This window comes from Falco rusticolus, chromosome 7, assembly GCF_015220075.1.
Source record: "Falco rusticolus isolate bFalRus1 chromosome 7, bFalRus1.pri, whole genome shotgun sequence".
Classification (NCBI taxonomy): Eukaryota; Metazoa; Chordata; class Aves; order Falconiformes; family Falconidae; genus Falco; species Falco rusticolus.
The window spans coordinates 65,283,526-65,307,990 of record NC_051193.1 but is presented as its reverse complement, the minus strand read 5'-3'; the positions used below and the strand labels follow the sequence as shown (position 1 = coordinate 65,307,990).

Sequence of the window (24,465 nt, the reverse complement as noted above, 5' to 3'; positions counted from 1 at the left end):
CCCTCTACCTTTGGACTCCAGCGCCAGCAAACTTGCCTGTGAGATGGATGCCGAGATGGATGCTTAGCTGTTTCTTACCAGTCTCGGGTCCAGTGTACAGCAACAGCCCAGTCTAGAAAAGCTTCTGTGCTGGCGAGCCAGGTCTGCAGGGGCTACTGCCGTGCCTGGCCTGTAGCCCTCCTGTGGGTGCCTGCCCTGGCTCCGCAGTAGCCACGCAGAGCTGGCTTGGCTCCGCAGCCGCCTCCTCCCCTTGGGTGCTGTGAAGAGTGTCAGGCCGCTATCAGCTGTCATGCTGCTAATGAGATGTTTGAAAGGGCTTTTTAATCCTCCTCGCATGGGATTCTTGACCTCACATCTGTCTTGGAGCCTGTGCCTTGCTTGAAACATTTCCTTCCATTCATCCCAGCCCTAGGTTTGTGTAAACCAGATGTCTGGGCTTGGAAAGGAGGTGCCGCTCCCGTGCTCAGCCCTGGGGGCACAGATGGGCTCAGGTGACTCTCAGGATTGTGCTGAGGCTGCTGTGGGCACGTCGGGCTGGGGTTGTCCCTGCTAGGTGTCCCTGTCCCTGCTAGGTGTCCCTTGCTGGGGTCTCTGCTAGCACTGGCACCTTTTTAAAGTGGGCTGCCAGACCGCCTTTCAGTGTGTTTCCCTAATCGTCACCTCCGCAGGCTGCTGGATGCCTGGAAGGAAATCCTGGGAAATGATGCTCTCCGGCTCCCGAGGGACCAGCCGCACCGTGCTGCCGGCGGGCTGGGGGCCGGCAAAGATGCTGCCGGCGCGAGAGGGGGCACCCGGGGGGGAGGCAGCCTTACGGCGAGCGGGGCCGCTGCCCCCCGCTCCTGCCGTGCGCTCGGGGCGGCCTCCTCAGCTGGGACCCGGCTCCGCGCACCGGGGCTCTGACCCCCCGTCCCTCCGTCCTCCCCGCTCAGTCGGCCGGACCGGAGCCGCCGGGGCCCGCGGCCGCCCCGCCCCGCCCGGGAGGGCTCTGCCCCGGCGGGAAGCGCCCGGTGCCGCCCCGGCCGAGCCGCCGCCCGGTAGCGGAACAAAGAGCGGCGGCCCGGCCCCGCCGCGGCGGAGGGGCAGCGCCGGGCGGAGGCGGGGGGTGTCGCGGCCGCCCGGGCCATGCAGCTGCCGGCAGGGGAGGGGAGGGGCGGCCGGCGGCGCCCCGGAGGGGGCAGCGCTCGGGGGGAGCGGGGGGGCGGCCCGGCAGCGCCGGCAGCCCCCGAGCGGGGCAGGGGCCGGCGGCCGCGCCGCTCGCCCGGGAGGGGCTTGACCGGTGCGAGGAGCCCGGCCTCGGCCCGCCCGCCCTCCGGTGCCCGGCGCTGCCTGGGGAGCCGCGGGCAGCACCGGGGAGTGCCTCGGCGGGGGAGGAGGAGGGAAAGAAATCAGATTGCCGAAAGGATTAGGAAGGGGGGTGGGGAGGCGAAGCCCTCTCTCCCCCCCCCCACCCCCCACCCCCCGCACACACTTGTGAAGCTTTTCAGAGTCACCCTTCAGCATCAGTGGCACCGGCGGGCGAGCCCGGGGGAGCGGCGGCACCGGAACGTGCTCGGCAAACCGCAACAGCGATCAGAGGGTCCCGGGCCGCCGGCCCCTGCCCGGCCCCCGCCGCACTCGCGGGGCACCGCGCTTCCCGGCTGCGATATTTTCTATATTATCCTTCTTTTTCTTTAAAAAAAATATTTTTTTTTCGCCGTGCTCCTTTTGCTTTCCGAGGAAGGACGGGGCAGTGTGGCACGGCGCGGCCGCCTGCCCCGGGCGTGCGAGGCGGGGCGGGAGGGGGGAGCGATGCCTGTGATGAGGGGGAAGGTCCTGCTCCTCCTGGGCTTCCTCCTCCTGGCCGCCGTGCTGGCGGCGGTGCGGGGGCTGCCCCTCGGCAGGCAGCGCGGCGGCAGCCCGAGGGAGCGGAGCGCCAAGCTGGCGGAGGTAAGGCAGCCGTCGGGGCAGGACGGAGCCGGGCGGGTGCTGGGGCCGGCCCTCCGCACCCTCCCCCGTGCTGGGGGGGGGGGGGCTGAGCGGGGCAGCCCGGCCGCTCGGGGGGTGCCCGGGGCCGGGGGGACACCCCGGGCGGGAGCAGCGCCCCGGACGGGGAGCGCACGGCGGGGGGAGCGGGGCTGCGCCCCCTCTCCTGGGCCGCTCCTTCGCTTGCGGCGGGGCAGAGCCCCTTCCCCGCCCCCGGGGTTTTGGGGTGGCCCCAGGTCTCTGCATCGCGCAGCGGCTGCGGGAAAAGGGCTGGTTTAGGTGCTTTAGCCCCAGTGCCCGGGAAGGTGCCGACCTCCCCGGGGGCAACACTCCTCGTAGGAGAAGCGGGGGGGCCTGGCCGCTGCCAGTAAAATGAGCAAGGTTGGTGGCTTGCCAGGAACTCCAGAACTCCGCTACTACAAAAATAAGATGTGAGGGACTGAGGGATTTCAGCCACCGGCTCTCCTTCCCGCTGGGATGACCCTGGGGCAGATTCCAGAGTGGTCATGGTCCCCCCTCATCCCGGCGGCCTGGGGACCCCCAGCCTGGGTCCCTCCAGAGCCCGAGTCTGGCCAGTCCCGGCTTCAGGATCCTGGAAGCAGAAACTTCAGCAGGAGGTGAGGGACTGGTCAGACTGGAAACCAACTGGTGAGACCTGATGGGGATGCCAGGCAGGGAATGGGGAAGAAACAAACTGCCAGGAAGGCAGGGAGAAGGGTTTGAATTAGAAAGACGGACAACTGAACGGATGCAGCAAGCTGTTAACGTCCTGAAACTGTTCTCTGGAGAAGAAGAGGTTCAGGCAGCAGAGCTGTATTTGAAAAAATACCTTTGAAGAATGCTGCTGCTAAAGGTGGGTGAAAGACGTGGGAGAAACAGTGGGAGGAGGAGGTTGAGTAGGACGGGGTATGAGCAGCTCAGCCCATGCTGGCGATCCACAGCAGCCCGGGAAGCAGCACGTTGGATCTGCAGAGTCAGCCGGACTGGCAGAGGAGGTGCCGAGCAATGGGAATGTGCCTTACTGCTGGTTCTTGCCAAAACACGCGGCTGATCTGTGGAGGAGTCATGCCACCAGCTCCTGTCGGATGCACAGAACTCTGCTCCAGCAGGAAATCCAGTGAATAAGTGCGAAGAAGGAATCTGCCACACGGAAAGCCTGGCCAGTGGGCAAGAGGGAGCACGGGCCGTGTCCAGCCAAGTACCACCAGTCGAGCCTGGTAATGGTTTTGTCTGGAGGGTGGACCGAGCAGATTCTAGCAGGACTGCTGGGGATGCTCTGTGCTGTAGCACTGGTAGTACCGTGTTGGTATTGGACATAGATGCCGGTTCACTTGGCAGACGGATGCCAGGCAGTGTGCTTGGGACCCGGCTGCAGAGGGAGCAGGATTGAAATCCCTTGAAACGCTTGAAATCCGGGAAAGTCTTGCAGCCCTGTGGCAGGGGGCATAGGATAGGGACAAACTGCACGTTAGGAAGCTGAGCAGGTCCCCACCGCGGGATGCGATCTCAGTGGCTCCTTTTTATCCGATGTCTAAAATACATCAGGAAGCGGGGCAACCCGCTGTCGGTCCCAGTTTGTGAATGGTTGTGAATGGGGAGCGTTGTGCAGCCGGCCAAAGATCACATACGGCACTTACACAGCGCACCCTCTGTCCCCGGGATCTTTGCTTCTCACAGGAATACAAACATACAAGATGTTTACAGGCAAAGGTTGGCGGGTGGAGGTTAGGAGCGAGGAGGAAGATGAAGAATGGATTCCTCTGGGGGTCTGTTGGTGCTCCCGTGCATGCCCTGTGTCCCTCGGGGTGCTGGCTGCACAGTTCACATGGTAGGGAGAAAGCAGTAGGTGTTGCCTTGTGTCTTCTGGCTGCATTTCTGGGAGAAAATCCTCTGTTTCTGGTGCATGCCAGAGAGATTTTGGGGTAGTCGTGCCCGGCTGTTAGAACTAAAGCGGAGAGCACAAGCGCAGCAGTGTGGTGGTTAAAAAAAAAAAAAAAAGCCAGAGTGATTTTGGGTCATATGCACAGATGGTTCCTGTTGCAGTGCTGATACGTCCTGTCTCTATGGCAGCAGGGCAGCCACAGCTGGAGTATTGGTTACACTATGGGTAATGCCCTACAGATGTGGGTAGAATGAAGGGGGCCGGGAAGAGAAAAATAGAAATGACAGAGCAGAGCAGATAGACAATCAAAACCATTAAACTAATATATAACTTAGACTAATTTAACATCTTTATTTAAAGAAAAGATTTTTCCTAGGTTTGGAATTGAATGGGAGATTTTATAATCTGTGCTGAGCCTCAGAGTTGCACTTCTATACTAAAATAACTTAGGAAAATTAAAACCACTAAGGTTTTCAGTAAATTTTTTAATTAGAAAATCTTCTAATTGCAGGAAGGATGGAGGGAACACGTGCTTTATCTTTGGGCAATAGCTTTATCAGTATATCCCAAAATCCTGTACCTCAGTCAGGATCCATTACTTCCAGCTGTTCCCAAAGGAGCAAGCGCTTGCATTTACATTTTCTCAGCTGTGATACTGCACGGAAAAGCTTTGCCTGAGTTACATTGAGCCCAGCACAAGCAACAGATGCAGCAGGATATTTTCTGTTTCTTCATTCTATTTGACTGGAAGTTGAAAAGGCAGAATACTGTCCAAACTGTGACTTAAATCTAATGAGAGAGGATACCTGCTTATCTGGAGGCTTTTTGGTGATGTTTGGGAAGGCAGGTGGGCTCTGAAGCAGCAGGCAGGTGTACAGCAGGGTTTTTAGAAGCACTTTTGCATGCATCACACGCTCTGACATGGGCAAAAAATGTGACAGGTCCGAGTGCTGACCCATGCCAGCAGCTCTTCAGATTTGTGTAACTGAACACTTGGAAAATCTTATGTCTCTTGTGGAGACAAGAGACAGCTTATCACGTTGCTTAATGGTTTGTTTATTTATGAAGTCAGAGGAGTCAAATGCAAAATATGTTTTGATAAACTCACTGGATTTCAAAATATTGGCTTTGAGCATTGTTAATAAGATGTTTGGGTTCTTTCCAACTGACACCGATCGGTTCCAGTGCTCTTCTAGTAAATAGAAAATAGCTAGGGCTCTAACACACTAGAAAGGTGGATGCTAGAGGTGATTAGGTCTGTGTGAACCAACACAACTGCTTCAATAACTGCGCGTAGAAGCAACAGTGCCAGCGGTAAGGGTGATGGGGGTGCTGGCAGCGAGCATCCTGGTGGCGAGGGGTGTGGCTGAGCAAGCCAGCAGTGGGTTATGGAGGGTCCAACCTGCCCGGCCCAGCTCTGGTGGGCTTGGTGGACCCTCCTTTGCAGGAGGGAGCCACTCTAAGAGAGGGGGCCAAGAGCACTGGCAAGTGGGCTCCCCGAGGTTCAGGCTGGAGCTTGCTGTTGGGAGTTCCCCTGGTCTGAGGCTGCGAGCAATCTGGTGTCTGCTATAAGACACAACAGAGGGAAACAAAAGAAATACCAAGCGCAGCATAAGGGCTGTAGCTGGCAGCAAATCAGTGGGTTTGTCAGCACCTGGTGTGAGTGGCTCCTGGCCCCTGAGAAATAAGGAAACGAGTAACAACAGTTCGTGTTATTTACTGGTTCCATCATGCAGAGGTAGGGATGGGAAACTGCGTTTAAAACTGGAGGTCTACACCAAGATGTTTTGCTTGCTGATTAAAAATCATGATCTTGATTTAAATTGATCTGCCCTGTGCATAGGGAGTCTGAGTGCAGAGGAGTGCTTAAGAAATAAATGTGTAGCAGAGATGCGCGCTTGGCCAGATAGCCAGAAGCAGAGAGTAAAGGAGCTCCACAGCAATGTGATGTGGCAGTACTAGGTAAAAAGTGTTAAAGGGAAATGCCAGCTGGGCTTGAGTGAAGTTTGTCAGGAGGCTGTAGAGCCAGGGTAGCCCTGACATTTGGGAGCCATAATATAGCCTGGAAACGCTGCCTGTGGACCCGCTGGGGTGGTGGGCTGCCAGGAGGTCTGTGGGAGCCTCCTGTGTGCCTCCCCCGAGCTCTTGGTCCCTCCTGGCCTCCCCAGGGCTGTCAGGCTGAGAAGAGGGTCTCGCTTTCCCCAGTGCCATTTCGCCCCACCGCGGACCTCCAGCCTGTGTTGTCACCCACACCTGCCCTGAGTGGGGGCACCCCAGCCAGGGCACAGCCAGATCCCTGCGGCCACTGCAGGCTGTGTCAGTAGCAGAGTCATTTTGCCTGCGGATGTGCTTTTTACCTTTTCATTTCATCAGCAATTAAGCGTTCTTGTCCCTGGCTTTGTCCTTGGCGGAGGTCGGATTTGTGGGTACAAAACGTGCACTGAAGCATCCTTCCGCTCTGAAAGGGGCTCTTTGTGTGCAGGGAGGTACTTCACCCTTTGTAGCAAATTTCCTTTTGAGAAGTGCCAAATTATCTTAGTCAACACAGTTGAAAACCCTCCCGCCCTGGGGCTGAGGCAGGAGCAGAAACAAAGGGGAGCCGGGTGTAGGGAAGCTGCCCGACAAGGGGGCTTCTTCCCTTTTCACTGCACGAATAGGTCTGCTGCCTTCCCATTGTTACAATCAAAGGGGTTCCTGTAAAAGGCACATGTAAGGGGAAGAGATTAGGCATAAATCGCTCCACAGGGCATTGCCCAGCCCTCTCTCTGGGTTCCCAAAAGTGTCCTGCTCTTGCAGACCTTCTCCTTACAGACAGGCAGGCTGAGGGACTCATCCTGCCTCCAGCTGTGGTGCCTCCAAGCCCAGCGAGGTGATGGTGGGAGTGTGCTGGGGACTAATTCCTGCTTTCCTCTTGTCAGTGTCTTGGGGGTAGGGAGTGCAAACCAGGGATCGCCTGTTTTCCAGAGTTCCAAAATACATTCTTCCACTCGGAATAATCCCCCAAACAAGATGTCTGGACACTTCCCATAGGGAAGCCTGAGGACATTCTGAGCTACAGTCATGACAGCAAGGTGATACGTGCTGTCCGGCTCCTCCAAAGCAAATGTTGCCAGCCAGAGGTTTGATTTTCCTATAAAATACCAGAGCTTATAGCCAAGAAGCAGGGAAGAGATTGCAGCCATGTACTGCTGTGAAAATTGTTTCTGTTTCAGACAGAAGCTTGCAAAAGTGCAAGACTTTTTTTTCTTTTTTTTTTTTTTTTTTGTGGACCATTTTTCAGGGAACCTTCATTGGGCTTGTCAGATGCTTTTACCTGGTCAGCTGTGAAAGTCAGCCCGCATGGTATTGCTTCCAAGCAGTTCAGTTTCTGCATGTTCCCTGTGTGTAGGGACTCTTGGGGCTTGTCTGAGAAGCTGTTATGAGATACACTTCGTCTCAGTACTTATGAGATGAAGACACCAAAAAGACGGTGACCTACCTGCCTCTGATTCCCCTGTGGCTCTTGGCATGAAGGGCACTGATGCCTCCTTGGCTGCAGGTTGGTTTAGTCTCCAGTAAATTCCTGCCGCCTTCTGGTCCCCAGCACTGCTGGATGGGTGCAAGATGGGTACGTGGTTAGAGGTGCCTGGGGGGTGTCCATGCATGTGGTGAAGGGGTGGTGAGTCGTGGGTTTATCTTTGATTAGAAGCTGTTGGTTGGCCCAGTCTGCCAGCGCTTTATGTATCCCACGGAACTTGGGGTGCGAGGCAGGGCTGGGAGCATGTCCCGAGCCAGGGGAACCTCTGTCACGTAGGGTGCAGCGGGAGGCTGGCGTGGCACGGGTATGGTGCCCTTCAGGTCAGCTCTCCTGCATCCCAGCCCCGGCAGCCTGAGCCTGGGCGTGAGCAAGCCAGCCCTGGTTCTTCTCTGGCAGCCGAGCCCCGAAGCAGTTGCTGGGTGAGGGGATATTTTTCGTGGGATGGCCAGAGGGTGCTGCAGGAGGTGCCACCCCAGTGGAGGGCCGGCATCTTTTCACCTCCCTGGGATGTCCTCTCTTCCCTACCGCTCCTGCTGCCCTCCCTGCCCTCCCCTTCGCCTGCAGCTGCTCCCACCGCAGCCAAAATCCCAGGGGAGGCCAGCTGTGCCATGCCATGCAGCACCTCCAGCAAGAGAAGATGGTGTACGGATGTCTTCATGTCTGCTCTTCCCCCCCTGCCTTCCCCTCTGGGGACACTATGGTTGTGTTACATGGTTAAGCTGGTTGCTCCTTAAAATCAAAGATCCTCCTTAGGAGAGCATCTAGTTCTCTCCTGGGGCATATCTGCGGGGTGGTCCCCCTCATGCCTCCGTGGAGGAGATGTGGGGCTGCCCAGAAGTGCTGTGGGTGTCTCTGGGTGCACCTGGGCTTCCCCTGTACCTGGGATTACAGCTCAGCTATTGCATGTCTGTGCCTACCCTGGGGACCGGTCCTGGGGTTACGGGTGAGATCCCACTGGGAAGTGAATGGCCAAAGGGAAGACAAGAGGTCAGCTGGGAGCTAAGATGCTGGGCAAATGGGGCTCCCCATTTGGATGTGCCCTAGCTTTCCTCTGACTTTGGAATTGTCTCTGCAGCCCCGCAAGCCTCAGGCTCCCATCTGGTGGGGAAAGAAAAAGTAATTATTTTTTGGTGAGGCACTTTGAAGTAGCAGGGACTGTCCTGGAAAAGCTTATGAACAATATAAACTGGAGCTAGAGAGGAAAGTTTCCCTACCCTGAGACCCTTTCTCCACCCCATGCTGATGTGTGGGAGTCATTAAATCCTGCCACTGGGCTGGGGAGGGGAGCCAAGCTCACCCCCAGGCTGGGGAGCTACAGTCAAGCACCTGGGCTGCTGGCAAAGTCACCCTGGCTTTGCCTCTTTGGGAAGCTGAGATGCAGCATCCCTGCCTGGATCCCTTTCCGTGCAAGGCATGGACATGCTCTGAGTCCAGCTCAGATGCCCATTTTGTCTTTTGAAGGGATCCCTGATGGATTTGCATCTGTTTAGTCGGTTGCCTTCCTTGCCCTGCTGCCTGGGGGGGTGGGGGGGGGTGGGGTGGGGGGCAGCCTGTGCACCCTGCGTGGGACAAGGGCAGCGGGTGCCCCCTGTGCTCCTGCTTGCCCCAAGTGCCCCCCCCAACTGCAACTTCTAGCAGGCTGGGGGGGGGGGGGCAGGGGGAGGCCAGCGTTACTCTGGTCCCTCTGGTTTCTGCGCTTGCTTTGGTGTATTTGGGGATTTATTCCTGTTGTGGTTTTGCCTGGGCTGCGGCGGGGAAGGAAGCAGCAGCTGGAGCAGTCAGAGGGTTACGGTGTGCAGGCTAGCAAATGTGCATCATTAGCTGGAACAAGTTAATGGTTACTGAAGCACAGGGGGTTTAGAGTTGGAGTAAGTTAATGGCAACTCAGTCCAATGCATTAAGAGCTTACGCGTATTACAGCTCAAGTATGTTAACGGAAAACATGTGCCCTAGCAGGAGCATTTGCTGGAGAGGACCAGAGGGTATGGACGTGTGTCTGTTCACCTCACCAGGGACGTCTCCATGCAGTCCCAGTGGGGGCCCTGCTCTATCTATAACTCTGCTGCTGCGCTCTATCTGAGCAGCTTCCAGCTGGCCCAGCTGCCGCGGAGGTCTCCAGGTACCCCCTCCCCAGGGAAGGCTGCCTTGCCGCTGCTGGGCTCCTCGCAGCAGGCACCACCTGTCAAAGGTTGGCCCTTGGACCTGTGCATTTGGGCAGAGTCTCTGGTGTGAGGGCAGCCCCGGCTGCTGGGCTGGGACGTGCCAGTGGTGCTAACCAGGTGCCCCAGTTTCTCCACTGCAAGGCCAGTGTGGTTCATCCATGTGGGAGGCAGGGCAGTCCCTCCTGGGGGGCCGGTGGGGAGGAGAAACTGAGCTGTGGTGGACCTTTCTGAAAGCCTTCTCCAAGTATGACATGGGAGACCTGCATCTATTCCTGGCCTTGCCACAGCCTAGCAGAGAGACCTTGGGGAGGTCATTTGCCTCGTCTGCAAAATGTGGGGTTTACGGTATTTGTCTCAGTATTAAAGAGGGAGAAGGTATTTACGGTAAAGAAACACCTGCAGGTGACACTGAGGAGGACAGAGCCAGGCATGGTGAGAGGTGAAAAGCCACCAGGCTCCTACTTGTCCTTGTGTCATGAGTGACCTGGGGAGCTGGCCGAGGATGCCACGGGCAAGTTACTCACCGGCGTGCCCGCAGAAGAGCTGGCCGCAGTGGGAGCCCCGGGCTGTGCCGGCGGGGATGCGCGGTGACAGCGCCGACAGCAGCCTGGCCCACTGCCCCCCTGTCGGTCTTGCACCAAGTCGGCTCTGCTGTGTCCCTGCTCCTGGCAGCGCTGCGTGCTGCTGCTTCTCCGTGCTGTGGTGTCTTCTGCTCCTGGGCTGGCTCTGCCTCAGGGGCAGCTGAGTCGCTTCGCTGACCTTGGAAAGAGATTTGAGATTACAGTTGTCGCGACTGTGAGACATGAAAATAAATGTGAGACTTGAAAATAAATGTGACATGAAGCCTTCGATGCTGCCTCCCGCAGGCCCCTACTCAAGACAGTTGGGATGAAGGTAGTTAGAAAAGAGTGATTCCATATGATCTAAAGTATTTTGATAACCGCACAGAAAATTATAATCGTGAGGGCATAATAATTATCTGTACAGCCCACAGTTTGGTGCTGGCTCCTGCTGGTCTGTCATAAACAAGATCTGCCCACACAAGCGTGATAACCGAGTGCCTTGTCTGATCCACAAGCACTTGCAGAGCTCTCCCAAAACCTAAAGGGAGGTGTGTATGCCTTTATTTTAAAAATACCAAAAACAGCATTCGAGTGCAAGCTGATCTTGAGGTGGACCAGTGAGTAGAGCAGTTGGAAGGCTGGGGTCCTGCTCTTTACTTGTGCCACAGCCCCTTTGCAGGCAGGCATATAACCCAGGGCAGAAGAAGAAGGAGGCAGCTGGAAGTGTCCACTGCCTTAAATTACCTCTGGCAGAACTTCCAGAGCTCGCCTGTCAAAACTCTTGAGTGATGGCAGCTGCTGAACTACCTGCCTATAGGTCTAAAGGTGTTCTGTCTGATCATTGGGATTGTGGCTTGGGAAGTCTTACAGACAGTAACAGGGACTAGGTGGCATCTTTGCCTGCCCCATAGGTACCCACCCAGCTGTTGACACCTCTGGAAGCACGCTGTGCTTTGGCACAGTTCGTGGAAATCCGTCAAGCAGGTGATGAGCGGATGGGTAGCACGAGTCACTTGTCTGATGTGCATCCAGCGGATTTTCCATCTGTCTGAAAGACTGTGCCAGTAGATGGGTTATGTGCTGGTGGGTGGGTTGTGAGCCAGGAGGATCAAACTAGGGCTGTGGGGAGGCTAAGGTGGTCTCAGCTGGCTGGGCTAAAAAAGCCTTTTCTTTGCACAGCGTCTGTGATGGGGTCATCGAGGAGAGAGCATGTCCAGCACTATGGCAGGCAGCATGGCATCTGCATTTGTTCCTGTTGATTAGCCGGCTGTTCAACCTTGCTTTATTTTAGAGAGACAACAGTATTACTTGGAAAAAGTAATTTGGAAAAAAACACTGGGAAAACCTCCCCTTTCTCCCACTCCCACCAGCAAAAACTGTCCTGAGCCTTTCTGCAAACTACAGCCCCAGAGCTGCCCCCAGACGGGCTGGGCTTACCTCTGGAGCAAGCAAGCAGCATCCCTCTGCTTCCACAGAACCTTTGTAATGAAACACTGCTCTGGAATTGTTCCTGCCCAGTTTCAGTCCAAAGATTTTTTTTTTTTTCTTTAAAACTTTCTCCAGACCTTTGCAGTTCATTCGGGTGAATATGGAAGGAAAAGTTTTATGGTAAAAAAAAAAAAGGAAAAGAAAAAAATATGTTCTGATTTCTATTTTGCACTTGGCTAATTCATAAGTGGGCAAGTTTGGAACAAACTGCAGGACAGATTTTAAAATAATGTCGGAGAGAGCTTGGGGGAAGGAGTAAGAAGATGCTTGTGTAGACTCGGCTCTATTCAGGGAACAATCAAGAGTTCTCCTGGTGGCTTCTTGTTCCAGTACAGCGAGGTAAAACTGTTCAAAGGAAACCTGGCACAAGCAGTAATGATTAAGCAACAAAACCCCCATTCCTTATAATTATAGCCCAGTGCAAGGCCGGGCTTTAGCAAATATGTAATTTTCTTCACTGCGGTGTTAACAAGCCCAAAGCACTGCCGGAACATTGCCTCTGCTCTGACTCCCATGTGCCCGGGTTTTTCTAGTGGAGACGGAACGTGTTCATGCACTCGCTGCTTGGCTGGGGATGGGTGTGGGTGGCCGCTGCATCCCCAGAGCTCATCCTAGGGTCCCTGTGCGAGGGACTCACTCACTGGCTCCACACCACTGATGCACAGGTTCCAGCAGTGCTTTGCTCCCCGGGACTTATCTCCAGCATACTTGGCTTGGGTTTAACCCCGTGATGAAGAGCAGCTCTGCTCAGCAAGGTGTGTAGTTACAAAAAGCGCTGCCGGTGGGTTCATTGGCAGCTTGCGGTGCCTGCGGAGATGCTGAGGAACGAGCTGGAGGGATGAGTACCTGTGGTTGTGGTGGCAGCTTAGTGCTGTCCCTGCTTGCCAAAGGGCAGCACGGGGACTGCTCGAAGTTTTCACGTTTTAAGCTCCTGTAGGACCTGAGATGTCACATCTCTAATCACTTTTGCATAAGAGCTGTAGCACATGGACGTCGGTCATATGCTTTCTTAACCCAGGTTTAGTTCAGAGTCTTGGAGAAGTTTATAACAAAATCACAGATTTTAAGACCAGAAGAAATCATTAGATCCTTGAGTATATTCCCTAGCACAGACGTGGTGCATGTGTGTTGAGCCCAGTGACGTGGGTTTGACTGTCTCCACAAGAGATGTTGCCACTTTCCTTGTTAGCTTGTTCCTGTGGTTAATCACCTATGGCGTTAAAAGCATGTTCTTGCTCCTCGTTTGAATTTGTCTGGCTTTGACTCGGACATGTTGGTTCCTATTATGTGTTTCTGTTCTGGATTAGAGCGTCTCTGGTGCCTGATGGATTATTGCCTTAAAGAACTGGGAGATCAAGTCATTGCTTTCTCTTCTTAACAAGACAAACGAATTGTATTTCACTGGACAAGTCTTTCCATCCCTTGAAATGGTTTCGTGGCTGCTCTATTCTCCTTCTTCAGATTTCCAAGCCATTTTAATAGAGGTGTATGGACCAGAAATGAGAAAATACCAGCCTCTAGTCTTTAGAGAAATGATGTCATGCCTTTCCCTACACCTTTTCCATACACCCTGTCACCCATGTTACGTATAAATTAGGCATGACACTGGGGAGAATTGCTGATGAGTTCCTTCCCCTTCCTAATATATGTGCTGAGCTTGTGCCCCAAGGGTTTAGGTGGTCAGCCCCACACACGGGAGAGCCTGAACTATGTGGGAAGGGCTCCTGGGCTGGTGGGGAGGTGTGTGTGATCCTGCTTACAGCCTTCAGCCTAAAGATGGTCTTCACAAATGGAAAGTGCATACTCTTTCCCAAGTGCTGCCCCAGAGTTTCTCTCAGGTTCATGCCCTGGAAACCTTTATTCCCAGCCACGCAGGATATCCCAAGTGTCTGCAGAAGGAACTGCGGCAGCTCCCGTTTTGTCTTTTCCTTTTGGTGCTGGCTGGTCCCAGAAGGCTGGGGCTCAGCTGCGAGAGATTGATGGCTTCCCAGCACTGCACCCTCTGCTTCTGTGCTGTGGTGGCAAGTGTCCTTCCCCGGTGGCAGGAGTGGGGAGCTGGCTTAGCTCCAGGCTTGACAGCTTTATCCAGCTGTTCCATAGGCAAGGTGGAGGAGAGGGTGGGTGTCATGCAGCAAGGGTGACCCTGGAGGGCTGCTGCCTGCGTGGCTGGCAGGAGCCCCTTGGTGACATGGAGAAGACACATCTGCCTCTCAGGATCGTGGTGCCATGGATGCTGTGACTCAGAGGGAGCACTGGGCCTCATAGGACCTCACTAAAATCCATGGCTTGGTCGACTGGGGCAGGGCACTGGGCAGGACCTTGCTCAGGTGGGATGTCTTCTGATGCAGGGATAAATTTTAACCTGATGCAGCTTCAGAGCAATGTAGACAGTTGCAGAAGGGAAGGGTTGGGGGCTGCAGTGCCGTGACCATCGCTGAAGGACTCTGGGCCACCCAGGGCAGACACCCCTGGGGTCTTTGTGCCTCTGGAGGATTTGGGAGCTGAGGGAGCTCTGTTCGCCTTGCAACACTCTCGGAGCCAGCTCCCCTGGGGCAGTCTTACGTATCCCCTGTGGGAACAGTACTCTGAATTTCTTGAGCTTGTTTGGGCGTAAAATCTGAATTAGGCACTGAGTGTAAGTTTGGAGACTTGGAGTCTGTTCCTGGCTGGCTTGCTCTGATGTCCTTGGGTGAGCTTGGGTCTTGTTGCTAGAGGAGACCTCACTTTCATGTGTATTAAATTTGGGTTGTCTGCGAAACGAGCTTACCCAGCCCCAATAAGCTCACTGCCAACTAGGCAGGAGCACCAGCCCGGCAGGGCTGTTGGCTGCCCCTGGTGCAGGGGTTGCGCTGGGCACACGCAGCTGGCAGCAAACCCAGCACCGGCTGGTGTGCAGTGTGCCAGCAGTGGGACACGGCCAGGTTTGGCTCTTTGCACCCCCCCGCCCCTTGTTTCTGCTCCGCCTGGGCTCCTCCTTGCTCCCTGCCAGGGAGTCCCTGGGCACAAGAGACCTGGCGAGGGGGTGAGACAGGCTGGGGCAGAGCCAGGCATCCTTACCGTGGGTCCTTCCCAAAACAGTTGCGGGTTTTGGACAGGGGCAAAGGGAGCTGGGTGGGAAAAGTGGGGGCAGTGGGTCCATCTGTGGCCACGCTTGCTGCCAGCGGTGCCCCAGGAGCCCTCCCAGCCAGAGAGAGGGGTGAGCCCCAAACGCCTCCCCGCAGCCCTGTCTCCTCCGGACCCATCTGGTGAAGTCTGTCACCGGCCCTTCCCCGAGTCCAGCGCGCTCTGGGCAGCAGCCAAGGGACCAGCAGCGTCCCTGCTGCTCTTTTCCCTCCCCCTGGGACGGGGGAGTCGTGGGCTTTGATGTGCGGGCACAGGGCTGGGGACAGGCTGTGTGCGCTCATGAGAGCCTGGCCAGGCTCCAGCTGCCTTTGAAGTGCTCCAGTGATCAGGATGAAAGGGAGGAGAGTCCTTCCCCAAACCATCTGGCTCTAATTGCAGGTAGAAATGCCTCTCTGCGTGTCCCCCCCGTGGGGAGGGGGCACGCCGCTCTCTTCGTTAATCCCATGGCTCTCGGCTGGGCTGGCGTGAAGGGCAAGAGCTTGGGAACAGAAGGGGGTTTCAGCTGGGCAGCCAGAAATAGGCAGCTGCTGGCAGAGATGCTGGGGGGTTCGGGCACCTCTGCTCCCAGCCTTCAGCTGCAGGGCCCCGCAGACCTTCCCAGAGGTGGCCCATGCCAAGGGGGGGCTTGGCCAGTTGTTCCCATCTCCGGTTTCTCGGGTGCACTGGAGCGGGCTGGCCCTTTGACTCGCCCGCTTCCATGCCAGCGCGTGCCGAGCGCTGGGACAAGGAACGTGGGAACTCGGCGTGAGCCCGGCCGTTTGGCAGGCTTCGCTGGCTGCTTCCCTCTGCTCCTGGCTGGCTGGTGGGGCTCCCTGCCCGCTCCCCCTGTGCCACCTGGGCAGGGCTGGCTGGAAAACACTGCGTGCCACAGCAGCAACAGTGGTTAAAGCCATTGGCAGTACTGGCAAGTCAGTTTTGTGGTCCTGTTCAGCTGGGCATCTTGCCTTTCCCAAAGGGATAAAGGTGCTTGGGTTCTATCTACCAGCAGTTTCTTTCCCTCCCTGTGGTAGCCTTTGGGCAGCGTCTGAAATCTCAATCAAACCTGTGTTGCTTGACATTGTCTACCCTAACATTACAGAACAATTTATTTAGGTGAGGTTTTTCTCCCTTGTCGTAAGGCCCTTGTTATAAACTTTTTATATAAACATATAAAATTATTAAATGTGAGCTCTGATAACTCTGCGACCTGAAGAATTCTTGCCATTACCCGTCTCTAGGGACCAAGCGATGGCCAAAAGGGAAGAGCAAGAGGCGGAAAGCCAGGCGGGATGGGCAGGGGGACAGCAGAGGGGTGCAGAGAAGGTGGTCGTGGGGATGGGAAGCACCAGCCTGAGCAGACCCGTACATTGTTCAGGTGCAGTGGGGCTGAGCCCTGGCACAGCACAGGCCACTGGCTATTAACTTTAATTAACATGTAAGTTCCTGCCTTGACGCTACAATAAGATGGGACAGAGGAGCCATTTGGTGCAGGAGACCAGAACCCTTTTGCTGGGCAGCACTTTGCTCCCTGCACAGCCACCCTCGGGAGATGTCCTCACCACCTCTTCCCCCTCCAGGTCTCTGCTTCGTCCGACCCCCGCTCGGCAGGGGATGATGAGCTGCCACCACCGGGGAAGGCGCGGGGGCTGAGGCGGAGTGGGCAGGCTGGCCTGCGGCGGCACAGGCGCCGGGGGATGGCTCAGCAGGCTGCCAGGAGCCCGGCGATGCCCCAGCCCGGCAGCGCTGGCCGGGAGGAGAGCCTGCCCTTCGTGCTGGACCTGCAGAGCTTGCCAGGGCTGGCCAACGTGGACCTGAGCGCCCAGAACCCCAACATCCAGGTGGGGAGCAGGTCTGGGCGGGATGGGGGGGATGCGGGCGAATTCTGCGTGTGTTCCCCAGCCTCGTTTTGTTCCCTAAGAGGAAAGATCTTGTGAGTGGGGTCCATGTGGCTGCTGCCATCTGTCTTCTTGGTAACTACCAGATGCAAATAGCTGGCAGAGGCAAACTCCTTGCTAGAGGAATTTGCTCACAGCCTTTTCCCTGCCCCCCCTCCCCAGCCCCTCTCTGTAGAGCAGGAGCAAACACTCCTACAGGAGTGACCTCTCAGTTTCTGAGGGTGGTGTTGGTGCCTGTGGGTGATCACCAGCTCCTGCACCTCCTGTTCTGCCCCTGCTCAGTCCCTCCCCATGAGGCGAGACCTCTTGCACTCTTCACTGGTCCTGTAGCCCAAACCATCTCTGGCCTCAGAACCAGTGCAGGGCTTGGCAGGTCTGTCCCAGGGACCGTGCCTCGGCTCACTGCCCTGCCTCATATCTGGCCTCCAGGTGACCATCGAAGTGGTAGATGATCCTCAGGCTGAGATGGAGATGGACTTGTTGAAGGAGACAAGCAATGACTGGTCCTTGACGTCCTCTGAATGGCTGTCCCACAAAGACCTCTTCTGGCCCCTCTTCTGGGAATACACCGACCCTGCTGAGGAAGAGGAGGAGGAAGAGGAAGAGGAGGAGGAGGAGGAAGAGGAGGAGGAGGAAGAGGAGGAAGAGGATGACAACCTGGATGTAGGGGACAGGGAGGAGGAGGAAGAGGACAATGAGGAAGATTACACAGCAGAGTATGAGGAGGAGTCCATGCTCAGTGGAGTGGGAGGTGACTGGGACCAGCGGTGGCCTGGGCAGAAGAACTGGATCTTTAAGGAAAAATATAATTATGGTGAGTCCTCCTGGGTACGTGCAGCTGCCCTGCAGACCAGCACTGCCCTCCCCTGCCCTGCCTGACCCTCAGCCCTGTCTCGCTGCAGGGGGAGCAGCCCTGCACCCAAGATCACAGCGCACTGATGCTCAGCTCCTACTTAAAAAATTAGCAAGTATGCCAAAGAGCAAGGCCAGCACCCAGAGGGGGCTTCCAGCAGTCAGACGTGCCAGCATCCCAGTGGGAATTGTCCTTGTGTGTAATCAGACTGGAGCATGAACTCCAGCGAAGGCATGCTCGGATGAGAAATACAATGTAAATGTGAATGGCAAGTGCTGCTGCCATCAGCTCAGGTCCCTGCGATGACGGCAGTGCCAGAAGCCTTAGCCACAGACCTGGCAGCCCCCAGGAGAGGAGCTGCAGAGGGCTAGGTGGCAGGTGCTGTTGGGTGGACAGGCCAGGGCACCACAGCAGCTCCCTCCTGCAGCTTCCCAGCCACGAGCCCAAAATCAGGCAACCTTTGCTAACATGAGATGCTTCAGCATCATGGCCAGTGCATCGGGTGGGTTCGGTGAGGATGGGGGTGGGCAGCAGTGCCTGTGTGGGTCAATATGACCGTGAACAAAGCTGAATGAGAGCCTTTGCCGGGGGCTGCCTCCCTGGGGTTGCCAGCGAGGACAGGGTTGGCCCTTGGCATCACATGGCTGGGCACCTCCATGTGCCCTGGGCAGTGGTGGCCCTGCATGCCTGCAAAAGACATCCCAGGGACAGGGAAGAGCTGAGGGAGGTGCTGGGTGGCTGCTGGCTCCCCTCCCACTGAGGCTTTCCTGGGGTACACCGCTCTCTGCCTCTTCCCTGCCGTGCACAGACTATGAAGACGAGGAGGAGTGGAGCCCATGGTCCCCCTGCAGCATCACCTGTGGCAGTGGCAACCAGAAGAGGACCCGATCCTGTGGCTATGCCTGCACAGCAACGGAGTCGAGGACCTGCGACCTGCCGCGCTGTCCTGGTGAGCCCTTGGCCATACACAGCTTCAAGAACTAGTTGTGTTTAATGTGATCTGGGCTAATGACCACAGGGGTTTGTCTCCACGGAGAGGTTGTGATGGGGCTTCGTGGCTCCCCAGTGGAGAGCGACCGGGTGGTAGAGCTGGCATCCAGCTGGGTGTGCCACTCCTGGCACCGCTCTCACCGGGAGCTTGAAATCCTCTCGTGAGGCATATGAGAGCCGGGTCCCTGCACTGGGATTTGCATAACCCACAGCCTTGGGTGGGTCTGTCCTGCATGTCTCGCTGCCAGCCCTTCCTTCCAGGCGCAGGGCTGTGTAACCAAAACAGTGGTGGGAGAGAGGGTGGAAGATGGACAGTGTCTGGTGCCCTCACAGAAAAAAAAATCCCACCACTCCTCCTGGTGCTCAGCTAGCTCTTTGGGTTTTTTTCCCCTCTCAAGGAGCAGAGGGGGAAATGGTCTTGCCCACAGAGGAGATGCCTTTCAAAAACGACAACACCACAGAGCTGTTCAACTCAGGTCAGCCTCTGCCTCTGCTTTGCACCGGGGGCTTCGGTGCCAGACCCCACGGGGTGGGTGGCTGGCTGGTGCGGGGGGCTCTGCCAGGGGCTCCTGCATCTGGTGTCCAGACCTAAGTCACCCACACCGCTGCCGCAAGCAGGCATGGGCAGCCATGCTGGGAAACCCCGCTCCTCCCACAGCCCTGGTACAACATGGTCCTGCTTTACAGCGCGGTGGCTGCGGCCAGCCTGCCGCTTGCCCTCTGCCCTGGGGGGATGCTGCCAGCCCAGCCCCTGTAGCAATGGGTGCCCCGTGTAGAGCCCCTGCTCGGGGCAGCTCTGCCCCAGCGTGAGACCCCTTCCCTCTGTCACCGCCTCGGGGATGGAGCCTGGCTCTAGCTCATCCCAGGAGCCCCAGCTCTGCCCCAGCGTGAGACCCCTTCCCTCTGTCACCGCCTCGGGGATGGAGCCTGGCTCTAGCTCATCCCAGGAGCCCGGCTACTCCTGCCTGGCTGTTGCAGGCTCCGCTGGTTCTGCTGGTGAGGCTGCCAGCAAAGGGCAGCTGGGTAAAGCGGGGTGCGGGCTGCACGTGCCCTCACCCTTTTGGTGCCTTCCCCCCCCCCCCCCCAGAGGTGGACAGCTGCGAGAAGTGGCTGAACTGCAAGAGCGACTTCCTCACCAAGTACCTCAGCAAGGTGCTGACGGACCTGCCCAGCTGTCCCTGCTCCTACCCTCTGGAAGCTGTCTACAGTGCTGTCAACCTGCGCGATGAGCAGCAAGGCAAGAGCTTCCGATGGCGGGACGCCAGTGGCCCCAAGGAGCGCCTGGACATCTACAAGCCAACAGCACGCTTCTGCCTGCGCTCCATGCTCTCCCTCGACAGCACCACCCTGGCTGCCCAGCACTGCTGCTATGACGAGCACACTCGCCTCATCACCCGCGGCAAGGGGGCTGGTGTCCCCAACCTCATCAGCACCGAGTTCTCCCCGGAGCTGCACTACAAGGTGGACATGCTGCCCTGGATCCTCTGCAAGGGTGACTGGAGCCGCTACCACGCCGTCCGGCCCCCCAACAACGGGCAACGGTGTGCTGACAACCCCACCGAGGAGGAGTATCTCTCCCAGCTGCAGGAGGCCAAGGAGTACTAGCCACAGCCACGCTCAGAGGAGCCGCGGCCGCTGCCGGCTCCCACCCCAGCCCAGCCTGGCAAAGCCCTGGCCCTGCTCTTGGGCTCCTTGCTGGCACCGAGCATGCGGCGAGGATGTGCCGTCTGTCTGTCTCCTCAGTGGGACGCCTTGGCCCCCCCTTGGATTCCTGAGGGTGCCAGAGGTTATTGTGGCTGATCCCTGCTGTGCCACCTGGGGTGGTCCTGCACCCCAGGGCGCCTGGGCTGGCACGCGGGGAGCCACAGGGGATGGGAGGCGTGAAGGGAACGCGGGGCTGCTCCCGTCTGCTTTTGTTCTCTACGGTCTTTCAATGCAACCTGAAAGCTGAGCGTCTGCAGGGTGAGGTGGGTCTGCAGGGTGAGGAGGCCTCAGCTCCTGCTGGCTTCACGCTGCGTCTGAGGAGCTGGCCTGCTGCAGGCAGAGCTGCCTGCTCTTGCCTGGACACCTGCTGGCCCACTTCTGAACCTGGTGGTGGGTTCCTCCTAGGGAGGGGGAGGGCTGTCCCAGCCGTGCACATGGAGCGGGGACCCTTCCTTGGGTTCTTCCATGCGCAGTTGGGAAGGAGCAGGGAGAGGCTTAGCAGGGTTTCATGGGCCCGGGGGGTACATGGGGCAGGAGGGAACTGGCCACCTGGGCTCCCTTGCCACCCTGGGTTTGGCTGCAAAAGGAAACACGGGGTGTCAAAGCCAGACGTGAGTGGAGGTCAGCACAGGGGACACGCCAGCTGTATGCATTTCAGCCCCGCTGCCTCAGTGCCTGGGGGAGTGGGGTGGCAGCACCCATGCAAGTCCCACTGCCAGCCCACCTCCACACCTCAGCTCCCTGGCAGCCCCTGACACATTTTAGTGCTCGGGAGCACCCGTGATATGACCCAGCAGAAAGTCCTGAGTTTCTCACCCACAGCCCTGCCGGGCAGGAGGCAGCTCAGCCACCACTCATGCCATGGAGAGGAGCAAAAAGCACTGAGCTGAGTTCTCCACGGGGGTGGGAACAAGTCAGGCACTGCTGGGAGCACCCAACATTGCCACTCTGGTCTGCTGCTGCTGGCCTGGGGCTCTGCTCCATGCTGTGTCTGCCCAGGTCCCCAGCGAGGGGCAGCCCGGAGAAAGCAAGTTGTGGGTGCACCCTGCGCTCCCCAGGCTCCCTGCCTGGCCGGGCAAGCCAGTGCGGCTCCGAAGGGGGAAGACACACATGTGTGAATGTCAATAACTGGTGTCTGCAGGTCATGGATCACGATGCTCCCTGTTGGCACTTTGGTATTGCCTGGGTTTTATTCAGCGTCAGGTTCATGGCAGTTTCTCCCAACATATTTTGGGAGCTCCCAAGTTTCCTGCAGAGAAACCAGGCTGAGCAACTTTATCACTGGACATTCAGTTGCTGAGCCTGGCAGAAACTTCTAACCTTTATTTAGCAAAGTTTACGCATCAGAGGAAATAAATGAGCAAGTGAAGCACATGTAAAGAAGAATGGAGTGATTTCTAGACTAGAGGTTTCACCCAAGGCTTTTGGCTACTCTGTTTTTCTGCAGGACACTGTTGGACAAAACCCCACCTGTCTGGGTGCAGAGGTCCTTGGTTGGCTGTCCTGTGCTAGGTCTGTCCTTGCAGGAGCTTTCTCTAGGGCCAGTGAATATCCATAGTCTGATAGCTCTTTGGGGAGTCTTTCTGGGAGCGTCTTGTATCTGTTGAGTGTATGTTGATCATTTTGCCTTGGTTACTGATAGAATGTTACATCCTTGGTCATTCAGTACTTCATGGCTGGCAAAACAAAAGTATTAATGAAGTTACCAGTGAATTATTCTTATTTAACTGTTATTCCACACTCATATCCCCAGACTTCAGTTACGGGTGCTATCAAAACATAGGCAAACACGATCCATTTCCCAACAGGCGGGCAGTCTGAGATGACCAGTGTTATGCAAAGGGTGAGAAGGACAACGCAACCAAATAAGCATTGATGGAGACCCAGGCTCTGGTAAATTTTCATGACCATTACATGTTCCCTAGCCCAAATGGTCATCTGCTCACTAGTTTCTGGTAAAGAGGTAGGTCATCAAGAGGTGGTTGAGAGGGGGGTGCAGTAATCTGGTGGCTTGGTTCTGGGGGCCTGGGATGTGTGTGGGGAGGCTCAGCAACAGGCATGGAGGTGTTTGTGTGGGAAGCCAGTTGAGTGGCCGAGGCCATGGTAGGATGAGCTTGTTACCTTCTGCCATTTAGCAGAGCATCTTCCCATTTTGTCTCCCTTATCCTGTCATCATTAACATCAGCAGACTCTCAGAGGAGCTTATTTACCAATAGCGCAGAAACTTCTTTAAAACAACCTCCCGTTAAATGTGCCTAGTGTCCAGCATTGGACGCACATGTGGAAGCAGGATGTCTGCAAACAGCCTTTCTTGGGGGAGACTTTCCATAGCTCAGCCAATTTGTTTGTTAGACTGGCTGCTCTCTGATCAAGTGCTCTTATAGTGAGGACTGCTATTCAGGATTTGCATCCTCCTCCTCTTTATACTGGGTGTGTCAACCAGTCTAACCCCCAAAAAAGAAACTATAATTTTTGTAGTAAATGGAATTCTTGTCCAAGGGCGAGTAGAAAAAATTCTTGCATTGAGCTCCCCCTGCCCCCAAAAGCTGGCTGAAAGCTGGGAGGCTGTTCTGCCTCGCTGCCTCTGTGGTTTGGATGATACAGGCATGAACTGGAGCATGAGAAATGAGAAGCAGCCTTGTTCCTCACACAAGCACCTTAGACACCAGGAGGCTTTGCGGGGCACCATGAGAAAAGTAGACATTAAGCAAGCACAAAATTTTACTGGCTTCTATATCCCATCAAAGGTTCTGTCCAGCCCACTGCTATTTAAGTGATGAATCTCATAAGCTTCCACTCCTGAAGTTTATTTTGGTTTTATATATAATATATGTCTTTTATTCCGACAAAATTTGATAGAGAAGAATTCTTTATTCTGATACTGCAATAAAGCACTTTATATATGTACGTGTTGCTGATGTTGTTCAGTCGGGACTGAAGCGTATGTTGCAATTTGTTTTGGTTGAGAGGGATGCCACTGTGCTGAATGTCTTGGGTCCGCAGCCCCAGCTGTACTGCAAAGACCCTGGTGGCTTCTCTTCCTTCCCTTAGCATTTGCATTTGATGGTGTCTAGCTGCAAAAATTGCAGCTAACAGAGACTGCGCAGAGCCCACCGCCGCAGCCACGGGATATGGGAAGTTCTGTTCGCAGGGAAGGGAGTCTCCTACAAGATGATCAGGGTCAGTGCTGCGAAGCAAATGCATTCCCTGTGCCTTCAGCCCTGATCCCAGGTTTTACTCCATGCTCAGCCTGGCCAGAGCTGGGTGCCAGCCAACCTTACACCAGTATACTGCTTTAAGCAGGTGTTGGGCATGGGAGTGGGTGAAAAAAAGCACCGGCATCATCCCAGCTTGAAAACTGGTTTGGCCCACCGCCTCCAGAGCCAACAGCTAATGATAACAGGGGGATTTGCAAAGCTTTCCAGGGATCACAACTTCCCTTTGCTGTTAATTTGCTGCATAAATCGTGACCACTTCCAAGCTCTTGCTGTTTCCAGCTGTTCTCCCTCCTTTTCTCTTGCTCCTTTTGCCTTGTGCTGGCTGCACATCTGTCAAGGGTTATCTGCTGCTCCAGCATGGGAGGTCGGCTTCACAGCTGCCTGGCGCCGTTGCTGGCCCCTGCCTGGGGGGAGCAGGCGGCTCCTCTGGGTGAAGGATCCTCTGGACTTCCCGCTGGTCTTCTGCAACATCAAAAACATTGTTGCATGGAGCCCAAGCCAGGAGCAGCAGGCTGAGCTCCGCTCTGCAGGAAAAGCAGTGCAGAGAAAAATCACTCTTTCCCTGGAGGGGCAGTCAGCAGTTACTGCAGTGTATTTAATGTGCCTGACATGGCTTTATCCTCTGCCACAAAGTCCTTGCTCTGCTGGATGCTGAGCCCTGTTCCAAAACCGGGCTATAGAAATCCCAGTCAGAGGATGGAAGCAGGAGGAATCGCTGCCCTCATTCTGCAGGTGCTCAAGACCTGGAGATGTTGCCTGAAATCACGGAGTGAGTCTGTGGCAGTATCAAGGTGCACCTTTGCCCGCTGCACGAGACTTCTTGACCAGTTGAGTTGTCTTAGTTTAGCCAGCCCGGACTGGAGCTTCATGCGGTTCAGCTGCACCAGTTCCCTAGCATCCGACTTGCAGCAGCACTAGTCTGTGCACGGACGGAGCTCTGCCCAGGTTTTGCTGGGCACAGCAGTCAGCATCTGCTTGTCCCTGCAGACCTCCCCTCTTGGCCCCAGATGAGTCAGGGGCAAGCTGTGCAAAGAACTGCTGGCTGTGAAGGACACCTGAAGGCATGGGAGCGCGGCACGCAGCCCATCTTGTGGGGTGGAAGGGGGATCTCATAGAAATGTGTTTACAG

The 24,465-nt window shown here is 56.2% G+C and overlaps 1 protein-coding gene across 1 annotated transcript; it reads left to right on the top strand.

Annotated features, from left to right (window-relative positions):
• Positions 1-1,787: 1,787 nt before the first annotated feature.
• Positions 1,788-23,747, top strand: ISM2 (isthmin 2). Its single transcript, XM_037396096.1, has 6 exons — positions 1,788-1,926; positions 16,254-16,514; positions 17,001-17,385; positions 18,233-18,373; positions 18,813-18,890; positions 19,502-23,747. Exons 1-6 carry the CDS (start codon positions 1,789-1,791, stop codon positions 20,017-20,019), a joined length of 1,521 nt encoding a protein of 506 aa, XP_037251993.1. The 5' UTR covers position 1,788; the 3' UTR covers positions 20,020-23,747.
• Positions 23,748-24,465: the final 718 nt, after the last annotated feature.